Source organism: Echinops telfairi, unplaced genomic scaffold, assembly GCF_000313985.2.
Source record: "Echinops telfairi isolate 266 unplaced genomic scaffold, ASM31398v2 ScPeMD7_22;HRSCAF=79, whole genome shotgun sequence".
NCBI lineage: Eukaryota > Metazoa > Chordata > Mammalia > Afrosoricida > Tenrecidae > Echinops > Echinops telfairi.
Window position 1 is genome coordinate 3925989 of NW_022103919.1, and position 11761 is coordinate 3937749.

Genomic DNA, 11761 nt, shown 5'->3' on the forward strand with positions numbered 1-11761 from the left:
ATTGTCTAATTGTAGTGTTTAGATCTCTAGCCTCCTTGTTGAGTTTCTTTCCCTGTGATCTATCTTTCTCAGAGAGCGGTGTATTGAAGTCACCCACTATAATTGTTGAGGCAGTAATTTCTTTTTTCATCTTTTGGAGTGTTTGGTTGACGTATTCAGTGGGTCTCTCATTTGGAGAATATGTGTTTACAATGCTTAGTGGTTCTTTGTCTATGGTTCCCTTGAACATTATAGTGTCCTTCCTTATCTCTTTTTATGGTTTGCACTTTGAGGTAAATTTTATCTGAGATTAGGATTGCAACCCCTGCTTTTTTTGAATTGCTGTTTGCTTGGTATGCCTTTCTTGAGCCTTTGATTCTCAGCCTATTTTTGTCTATAGCATTGAGATGTGTCTCTTATAGGCAGCAGATTGATGGATTGATTGTGTTTTCTTAGCCAGTCTGCTAGCCTCAGTCTTTTAATGTCTGCGTTCAGGCCATTGATATTCAGGGTTATTATCTCCATCTGCAGACTCTGTGATGTCATCTTATACCCTCTGTGTTGGGTCTTTTCCTACCTACCTTTCTTATTAGTGTGTTGTGCATGTTTGTGTGTGTATCATTCTTGACTTGTTTCCATCCTTAAGCCAATGCTATCTTGGGGTCTGTTTTCTCTTTGTTGCCCTCTGGGTGAGGATGTTCTAAGTGGCGGTCTCTTATTTATGCTGGTGAGTGTTGTTCTTCTGCCCATACTGGGTTGTCAAGTATCTTTTGTAGGGCTGGGTTTCTTCTAACGTATTCTTTGAGTTTTCCTTGTCTAGTGAGACTCTTACTTCTCCATCTGTCTTGATTGATAATTTGGCTGGGTAGAGTATTCTTGGGCTTGCGTTGTTTTCCTTCAATTTTTGGAATATGTTACTCCATTCTCTCCTCTTCATAGTTGCTGCTGATAGGTCTGAGCATATTCTTGTTTGGGAACCTTATTAGTGATTACTTGTTTTTCCCTAGCTGGTCTCATGATTTTCGCCTTGTCTTCAAAGTTGGATAGTTTAACTATTATGTGCCTTGGTGACTTCTTGGGATTCAGTCTAGCTGGTGTTCTTTCAGGCTCCTGAATGGTTGCCTGGTTTTCATTCATTAAGCTGGGGAAATTTTCCTCCAAGAATTGTTTTACTATTGTTGCAGATGACTTTTTTGATGGGTCTTTCTCCCGTAATCCAATAATTCTAATGTTGTCCCGCTTCATAGCATCAGACACAGCTTTTAGGTTTTCTTCAGCTTCTCTGATGATCTTATTAGATTTTTGTTTGTGTTTTTCAAAGTCTGCTTGGTTGTCCTCCAATTCACTGGCGTGGTTCTCTGCTTCCTCCAGTCGATTCTTGCGGTCCGTGTGTTTGCTACTGGTTTTTGTTATCTCCTCTCTAAGCTCTTGTATTTCCTTTTGGTGTATGGACTTTATCTCCTCTATCATTTCATCCTTTTTCTGTATTGTTTCCCTCATATCCTGTATGACTCCTTGCAGGATTCTGAAAATTTCTTTCTGTGGCAGCTCAGTGTCTGCTTCTATGCATGTCTTTATGTTCAGGACATCTGCCATTGCCTTTTGTTTCTCCTGTTTTTTCGTTGAGGCCTTTGGGGCTGATGGCTGTTTGCGTTGCATTGTTTTAGAGGAGCCATGTGCCATTTTCCAGGGAGTTGAAGAGCACTGGCTCTCTCTGGGAGACTAGTAGGAATGTTTCTTCGAACTGCCTACAGCAAATTTCACTATGGAATTAACCTACCACTTTATCCTCCTGTGGCTTCCCTCTCAGGGAAGTGCCCCAGAAGGCTGGTGGGTTGCCTGCTTTGGTGTAGAACACTGCGAATGGTGGGCAGATTTGTCCTGGTCAGGTAGATCACTGCAGAGGTTGGGCAGAGGTTTTTGCAGCAGCTTGGGACATTGACGAGTGTTGGCTGAACTGCTTATGCCTCGTGAGGCACTAAGGTAGGCAGGAGGATGTTCCCTCAGTCATGTGGGACAACAGAGGAAAAATAGGAACTCCCCCAGTCACACAAGCAGGAATCCCCAGTAAGAAGTTGGGCAGAGTATCCCCTGGTGGAGGTCAGCAGGGCTTTCCCCAGCTAGCTGCACAGGGTTGAGTTCACCTAGTTTGGTGGGGTGCAGGCGCACATGCCCTAACTAAGGGGAGTGGATTGCAGGTCAGCAGTGGGGTGTGAGAGAACAGGAAAGAGACAAAGAGGAGGAAAAAAAAATTAAAAGTAAGCCCACCAAGACTGTGGGGGGATAGAGAAGAGAGGAAAACAAAAGTAACAATGTAGCTGAGCCTCGATCCCTGCTTGTGGGGCTGCAAAAGTTTAATCCCTGCCCCGAGGTAGTGGCACACTGTGGCTGTGTTGAGATTAATCCCTCACACCGGCTCGAAATGGCCGCAGCTCCGGCTGACAGTGACAGGGCTAAGATAAAACCCTAGCCTGTCTCCACTGTGGTAAGCCAAAAGCCCTCAGCCCCTCAAAACCTTGTGGATATGTGCCTACTTTATGATTCTCCTACTACGATCCAGCAGTGTTGAATTTCCCTCTAATACCTCTCCTGGGCTGATTTATGAGGAGTCCCTCTGATATGTGTTACTCAGTTGCTATCTTCCCGAAAGTCTTTTAAAATAGAAATTTGACCATGGATTATGAAGTAATGTCTGATTTGCTATTCACTGATAATAAAATATCTTAGTTATAGCAATTAATAGATGTATCAGTGATAATTTTATATTTTAGTTTAATTTTTTTAACCTGCCAATTTATATATAGTATGTGTGTTACTTAACTTGTTTATATAATTAAACAGTAATTCTGTTTGTCTTGCATGTCTTAATTTGGTAACTTAGTTTATGAAATTGTTTTAATTTTTGGACTAAGTATATATCCATTTCTGTGATAATAGTTTATATTAACCTAATTTTTTACATCTTTAAGTGATTGATGATCAGCAAATGTATAATTGAGTATCTTTCTTGTAAAGATGAGTAACAGATTTTAATTCTTTGATATTTTCCAGATTGCAGATTATTACTATGAAGAAAGAACCTATATTCTTCGTTGTGTCTTACACCTTCTTACTTATTTCCAAGATGAAAGGCACCCCTACAGGGTGAGCTCGTTTAGGCTTCTTGCCTCTCTTTGCCTTGTATCTTTAGCTCTTTTAAATTATTCTATATTACTCAAATTCTCCTTAAGTATTTATCTCTCACACTGTATTTTATTCTTTTGATTTTTTTTTTTAAGGTTGAATATGCAGACTGTGTTGATAAATTAGAGAAGGAGCTAGTTTCAAAATACAGACAGCAGTTTGAAGAGCTTTATAAAACTGCAGCACCAACATGGGAGTCACATGGAAACCTCATGGTATGTGATATTGTGTCTTGTAATTCTTAGGACCAGTGAATAGAAAGTCTCGAAATAGACCCAAATATTGATAGGAAATGAATGTATGCTAAAAGTGATATTTCATATCAGTGAGAAAAAGTTGTATTATTCACTCTGTGGTGTTCGAGCTACTGGATAACTATCTAGAGAAATACTAAGCTGTATTTCTTAATATCTTCTCTCAAAATAAAGTTGAGATATATCAATGACCTAAAGGAAAAACAAAGAAAACAAAAGCAACTATTAAAGCACGAAAGGAAAACGGAGCTTTTAGTTATGTTTGGTTTTGATGGGCAAAGGTTTTTTAAGTGTACTTTGGAAATAATTTTTAAATAAAAGACGAAGATAAATATAACAGTGTCAAATTAAAAAAGGCTGTAAGGTAAAGTGAAAAATGTTTTTAAAAAAGTCACAAGGTCAACGTAACAGAACATATATAGTCCCTATAAATTAACAAGTATAAAAATAAACAGCCCCAGAGAAAAATGAGCAAAACAAATGAAGATTTATGAAACCAATCTTTTTGTCCAGTGGGACTCTGATGGTGCTCCATAAATATAAGCAGATACAAATCTTAAAAAATACAATATTATCTAAAATTTTAAAAAGTTTTTGATCAAGTAGTTCCACTTTAGGAATTCATCCTATAAATATTGCTTATTAATGGGAAATGACATATAAATGATAGATCTGTAGTCTCCAATTCCCCTAACTTCACTGAAGTGTATTTTATACCCAAGTTTTACCTAAATGTGCATTTAATGAGTTTCTGCCTTTGAATATCACTATATACAGTCAACATTAGCATGATCAGTATATAAAGCATTTCTCAGTCAGTTTTCCATTGCGCCCCTGTCATCAATGTCTGTCCTCTGTCTCCAGCAACCATGCATCTCCTTTTTGCCACTATGGTTTTACCTATTCTAGACGGTCCTACATTAGAGTAAGGTGACCAGATTTTAATATTGATAAAGCGGGACGCCATTGATAAAACTCATATCCTGGCCAAATAGCCACATGGCAGCCGAAAACTGTATACCCCAGCTTGTCGTGCATTCTTTCCAAAAATCGGGACTTTTAAAACACCATTGGACGCAGGACAAATTGTTAAAAATCGGGACGTCTGGTCACCTTAAATTAGAGCCATATAATATATAGTCATATTTGTCGTCTCACTGAGCACAGTGCTTTGAGATTCATCTGTGTCATAGCTGTAATACTATTTCATTCTTTTTTTTATGGTTGAATAATGCTCCACTGTATAAGTTTACCACAGTTTGTCCATTCACTAATTGATGGACATTGGAGTTTTCATTTCTTTTTGCGGTTTTCAACAATAGACTGAACTTTAACTTACAGGCTTTTCTGTTGACATAAGTTTTCATTTATCTGGGTAGATAACTATTTTCATTCATTTCTGATCTCTACTATTTCTTCCTATTTACCTTGGGTTTAATTTGGTCTGTTTCTGATTTCTTCAGGGAGACACTCAGCTGATCTTAGATCTTTTCTAATTGAAAAACCACAGAGTTTGTTTTAAGCATTGCTCTTAGCTGCATATCAAAATTTTTAAATATTATTTTTATCATCCTATTGAAATATTTTCCTTTTTTCCCTTTTTAATTGTATTTTTCTATCACTTTAAAAAAAATCATTTTATTAGGGGCTCATACAACTCTCATCACAATCCATACATACATCAATTGTGCAAAGCGCATTTGTACATTCATTGCCCTCATCATTTTCAAAACATTTCCTCTCCACTTAAGCTCCCGGCATTAGGTCCTCATTTTTCCCCTCCTCGAAATATTTTCTAACTTCCCTCGTGATTCATTTTTAATTTGTGCATTTTGTAGAAATGTGTAATTTCCAAACATGGGACATTTTCTTTACTAGCTGATTGTTAGTAGGTTTTCATTTGATTCCAGGATGGTCAGAGAACATACTATATATAATTTCAGCTTTTTAAAATTTGCTATCCCCTACTTTGTGGCACAACATATGATCTGTCTCAGTCAATGTGTCATGTACACTTGAAATAATATGTATTTGACAGTAATTGAGTATATTGTTCTGTAATGTGAGGCTTGACAAAATGTTCAGATCCCCTTGGTCATTGGTGATTATTTGTCTTGTTTGTTTAATTGTGCGGCATTAATTTCAATGGTAATTGATCGATAATTGCCTAAATGCCCATCTAAGTGGACTGGTTAAAGTAAATTTGAATATTTCCATACAATGAATTACTATGCAAATTTTAAATAAGGAGGATCTGATTGCCCATACTGTGGAAGATCCCCTGCAGTAAATTACTTTGCAGCTCTATAAAGAAAGTAAAGTAAGAAAATCCCTTCTATATACTACTTTAGGAAATGTTTAAGATGTTAAGTGGAAAAAGTAATTTATTATTAGATTTAGGAATATGTTGATAGTAAGGAAAGAATGACTGCTCTTTAATTTTGATTTTTTGTTGTGTTTTCTTCATTGATCATGCAGACTGAGCGCCAAGTGTCTCGCTGGTTTGTTCAGTGCCTTCGGGAACAATCCATGCTGCTAGAAATTATTTTCCTTTATTATGCTTACTTTGAAATGGTACCAAGTGACCTATTGGTGTTGACTAAGATGTTTAAAGAGCAAGGATTCGGTGGCAGGCAGACCAATAGGCATCTGGTGGATGAGACCATGGATCATTTTGTGGATCGGATTGGGTAAGTCTGGATTAATTGAACATAATAGAACTTGTACAATGTTAGATTAGAACATTGAGACTCCTGCAGTCATGTGACCAAGTGAGAGCAAGATAGCTGTCCGCAGTAACGGGCAGTGAAATAGATGGATCCACCACTTTGTTTCATGTCATGCAATAATCAAAGTCTGGGATTGAGATGGACATGTTCTCTCCCGATAAGTACCATATTCTCCCTCTTCATCTGAAGGGTTCGTCTATTCATTCCACACAAAAATATAGCCAGTATTGTAGGTCACTTGCAGCTGCTGATGACAGTGATTAATGAGCAAGGCATATGTGTTCTTTACCGTCTCTGGCAGGGGGCAAGGGGGGGCGAGGGTTTAAGAGTTTCATATACTCTTTTGTTTATGGCAGTAGATAGATCCATGTTGTGGGGCCCATTTTTTCTGTGAAAATAACCCTGGTGGTGCAGTAGTTGGAGTGCTTGACTGCTAATCAAAAACCTGGTAGTTTGAACCCACCAATTGCTCCATGGGAGAAATATATGGCACTTCTTTCATAGAAATTTCTGCCCTGAGAGCCCACAGGGATCATTCTACTCTGATATGGTGACTTTGAGTTGGAATTCGACTTAATGACCATGGGTTTGGCTTTTAGTTTGGTCGTTCTATGAGCAAAGATACACACCTGAGCAGTGAGATAGTTAATCTAGGCCAGGTATAATTGGTGGCTGTGGAAACCTTTAGTACTAGGTCTGTGCTGTTCGCGTGATGGTAGACTTATACCATGTGGGACTATTGAACACTCGAAAAGTGGCCAGTGTGAGTTGCGCAGAACTGAAATCAGAAAGGTAAAGTGTCTCAGTGATTTTGTTGGTCTTGAAGTGTTGCTTTTTCTCTTCCAGTGAGATTCAGCGCAAGTGCGTATGACACTCTAACACTGTGTTTATTTCCAGCTACTTCAGTGCCCTTATTCTGGTGGAAGGCATGGATATTGAATCCTTGCACAAGTGTGCTCTGGATGACAGGAGAGAACTGCACCAGTTTGCCCAGGATGGGCTTATTTGTCAGGTGAACTTGGAACAGCGTCTCGTGTAATTTAAGGTTCCTTCTTGTTAAATAGTTAGATATCACCGATTTATCAGTCAGTAACATACAGAGGTAATGGTTTAAACTCTGAGAGTGAGTGTAGTCCCTGCTAGAGATGGTGCAAGGGAAAAGGCCCAGGGACAGAGTCCTGGCAGTCATCTGCCTGCATGTGGCCTATGAATGAAGGGGGTGCCATGGAGATGCAATAGGTAGGAAAACAGAAATTGAGGAGAGAGTCATGAACAGTTCAAGAAAAATCAGGGTAAATTTCCAAAGAGTCTTTTATTTGAAGCATGTATTTTATAGTCTTAAATTAGGACTATTTAAAATCAGGAACAAACAAACAAATTTGTGGCTAAAGGGAAAGAGGCTGGTATTTTGAGAAGAGTAAAAGGTCAGAATAGGGGAGAGCACCTCTAGAGATGAACGGAGGACTTCCTGAGCATGATGAAGAATCCTTTGGAAGGGTCTTGACCCTTTCTGTTTAGTAATGCAGTTGATCTCTCTTTCTCATTAGGATATGGACCATTTGGTGTTGACCTTTGGGGACATTTCTCATCATGCCCCTGTACTTTTGTCCTGGGCTCTCCTCCGTCACACCCTGAGCCCAGAAGAGACGAGCACTTTGGTTCGGAAAATAGGGGGCACAGCCATCCAGCTCAATGCATTTCAGTACTTGACCCAGCTCCTCCAGTCACTCGCCAGTGGGGGAAATGATGTGAGTCCTGCACTGTGTGTGTGTGAGTATGGGAGTGGGCGAAGAGCGAGCAGAACTTCGTTCATGAGCTGTGTTAGTAGTAACAGTGATGTCAAAAATATAGTAGCTGTCCTGTATGGAGCATTTTCTGTAAGGAGACACTATGCTGCACACTTTATACACATTGTATTATTTCACTCCTGAACACTTTAAAAAAATGACAAACATTTGTTCCTGATTTAAGGTAGGGTTCCATTCTTACAACAGTTTTTACCAGAAGTTGAATACCTCTGTTTTAAATTTTTCAATATTGTTGCATTTTATTATAAGCTTTATAAATCCAACCTTCGTTTGTCTTTGAGGCTTGGAACAGTTAAATATGAACATCTAAGATTTGATTAGATCGGAAAATTAATATGCTGCCATATTGTATGTATTGCCTCTTACTGAAGATAAGATAAACTAATACAAACAAAAACCAGATTGTTGTACGTGTGGTTCATCATACATTGTAGATTGAGAACTGCCTAGATAACAAAAAATTGCCATTTTAACTGATTTTAAGTGTATGATTCTTTCAGTGATTTGAATTACATTTAGTATGTTGTATAAGAATCATCACTGCTTCCAAGGTTTTAATTACTCAGTATCTCTTAAGTAATTGCTCCCCATTTTCCCCACCCTCACCCCTTATTTGCCACTTTTTTCTCTGTGTATCTGCCCGTCATTTAAGTAAGGCCATACAACACTTGTTCACGCTGCATAATATTTTCAAGGATCATTCATGTTGTAACATGTGTCAGCGTTTTTCTATGCAATACACTTGTTTTACAGATTAGCAAATTGAGACATACTTTACCCCAATGTAACTAGTAAGTGGTGGGTGGACCCTTTAGGTGCTACTCTGACTCATATGCATATTCCTAGAAAATAAATTTGCCCACATTGGGGATTCTTTGGGTGGAAATGACTCAACTCTAACAGGATAAATTTGAAATTCTCTTGAGTCCTGTGTTAGTGCTTACTTTGTGTGGCATAATGGCATACTACTCTGCTTGCTTTAATAGGCTAAAATGAAACTGAACCAAGGTGTCCGTCCCATTTGTCGGCACTGGTTGAATTATCTAATGGCAGTGGAGGTGCTTATGTCAGCACCGAAATTCTACTCTTTCTCTAGACCAAATATAGTACTCTTTTTCTCCACTCCCAGGCTTTGATTTTTTTCCTTTCTTTGTAAAGCTTTAATCATTGTAGGACTGATTTTTATTTTATTCTTGGTTGTGTTGTAATTTTATGGTTCCAGTCTTCCCCTTTTCCCCTTTGCCTTCCTGCTCTGAGAAGTAAATGAGGACAGTTATGAGAATGTGGATTCTCCTCCTGCTTGTTTACTGGAACTATATGAAACCCACTAAGATTAGGCTGAATCTGGGGAAGGGTTGTGTTTCTCAGAATTATTCACAGCCCCCTTTGCCATTACAGTGCACCACCAGCACTGCATGCATGTGCATCTACGGACTCCTCTCCTTCGTCCTGACCTCGCTGGAGCTGCACACGCTGGGCAATCAGCAGGTCAGTGTTTGACTTTCATGTGGTCATACTCAGTGACCAGCTTTACAATCATCTCCCTACCGTGCCCGCACACGGCTGATAATCTGAACCCCACTGAGGTGATAATTTCTTGATTACTGGTTGTTGTTTTTTTAGTCATTCTATTGTGGCTCTTACAGCTCTTACCACAATCCATTGTGTCAAGCACATTTTTACGTATGTTGCCATCATCATTCTCAAAACATTTTCTTTCCACTTGAACCCTTGATATCAGCTCTTCATTTCCTCCTTCCCCCATCCGCCCTCACGAACCCTTGATACTTTATAAATCCCCCCACGGATTACTGTTCATTTTTGTTTATTGTATTGTACAAGTGGTACATGTAGGAAAGTCAGAGAACAATGATCAAAAGAAGAAAGTGCATTCCTTCCACACAGGATAAATTCTGTCACCATTTTGGAAATGATGTTCCCTTCCAAACATTTTCTGCATATATGATAAACGTTTTCTGATGTCACAGTTACTATTTTGTAACCTAATTTTTTTATAACTCTGTAGTATATCTACCGTCTTCTGTGGGTGCTAATAAGTAGTAATCTGTAACCTTTCAAAATATAAAACATTTCAAACTTAAACCAAAGTAGATAAAATTGTATATTTAACCCAGCAGATCCAATCACCAGTTCCCAGCAATTACCAACTCTTGACTAAGCTTATTTCAGTTCCTCTCCCAACCTTATTTTTAAGTAAATCCTAGATGGCATTTAACTTCATTTGTGAATATTTCACCAGGTTTTAACCTGATAGCATTATCACATCTAAAAGATCAGTGTCTTCATATATTAAATTTCCAAAGCAGTTCAGTACTGACTCCGGGCAGGTCCTTGTGTGTCAGAGTAGAACTGTGCTCCATCGGGTTTTCGGAGGCTGAGAATTTCCATAACTAAATCTCTAGGCCGTTCTTCCTCTGGGGTACTTCATCCTCCAACATTTTGGTTAGCAGCCAGGAAATTGATGACTTACACTACCCAGGTGCCTAGTTGTCTCAGAAATATCATAAATTTATCATAAGTGTATTTGAATTAGGATCCAAATGAGGTCCATTAATTGGTTGATAAATATTTCAAGTTACTTTGTCTAGAACTGTGGTAGCCACATGTGCTTAAATTTAAATTAACGAACAAATAAATAAATAGAAATTTTAATTAACTAAATTTTTAATAAAAACTTTACCTCCTAGATACATTACACATATCAAGTACTTTAATAGCTATTGTAGATAGCACAAATATGGAATATTTCTATCATCACAGAAAGTGTTATTGAATAGTGCATGCTTATCTCAAGCCGAAAGAACTAAAGGAAAAATTCAAACTTTGAGCAGCAATATTAAAAGATTTTGTGGGCAAAATATTGGATGATACAGGAAGCATCAAAAGAAGATAGAAGGAATACACAAGAGTCACTACCATTTCAGAGGTAGCATATGATAAGAACTGGTGATAAGGAAGGAAAAAGTCCAACATTAATGGAATAACAACTGAAATGTTTCATCAAATTCATAGTACTGAAAAGCACTCACTCTTCTGCCCAGAAATTTAGAAGACGGATACCTGGCCAACTGACTGGAAGAGATCTCTGTTTTTGCTCATTGAAAAGATAGATGACTATACAGAATGCAGAAATTGCTGAACAATGACATTCATACCACAAGCAAGGCGGGAAGGTGAGGGAGCATTAGAACTGAATATGATTATATAACTCAATTTAAGGGTGATTTAATCATGGGAGGGTGAAAATGTTCTAAAATTGATTGTGGTAATGACCGTATAATTCTTTTTGATGATCAAATGGTTGAATTGTATGATATGTGGATCGATTATGTGCCAACAAAATTGTATTAAAAAAAAATCAAAACCTTCACAACTGAACCGGTAGGTAACATGATAAGTGGAGAAAAGGTTGAAGTTGTCAAGGATTTCATTTTTTACTTAGATCTACAATCAATGCTCATGAAAGCAGCAGTCAAGAAAAAAGACATTGCATTTGGCAAGTTGCATAAGACCTCTTTAAAATGTAAAAGAGCTAAGACGTTAATTTGAGGACTAAGGTGCATCTAATCCCAAGCTATGGTATTTTCATGTACTTCATATGCATATAATAGTTGGACGATGAATAAGGAAGACAAGAGAACTCATGATTTATGGTACTGGCAAAGAATATTGACAGAATCATGAACTGCCAGAAGAAAACCGAATCTATCCTGAAGGAAGTCCAGTCAGAATACTCCTTGAGGATTTATCACACGTGAGAAGACTTAAGACTTTGTGGAGAAATTCC

At 38.1% G+C, this 11761-nt stretch overlaps 1 protein-coding gene across 1 annotated transcript in view; it reads left to right on the plus strand.

The window, feature by feature from the left end:
- NUP188 (nucleoporin 188) overlaps nucleotides 1–11761 on the plus strand; it is a 59386-nt gene that overhangs the window by 21335 nt on the left and 26290 nt on the right. The window contains exons 7-12 of the mRNA XM_045288569.1: nucleotides 3031–3123; nucleotides 3258–3377; nucleotides 5895–6106; nucleotides 7043–7157; nucleotides 7693–7893; nucleotides 9352–9441. Of these exons, the coding sequence (XP_045144504.1) occupies nucleotides 3375–3377; nucleotides 5895–6106; nucleotides 7043–7157; nucleotides 7693–7893; nucleotides 9352–9441 (621 nt within the window). The 5' untranslated portion in view covers nucleotides 3031–3123; nucleotides 3258–3374. The remainder of the gene's footprint in view (nucleotides 1–3030; nucleotides 3124–3257; nucleotides 3378–5894; nucleotides 6107–7042; nucleotides 7158–7692; nucleotides 7894–9351; nucleotides 9442–11761) is intronic.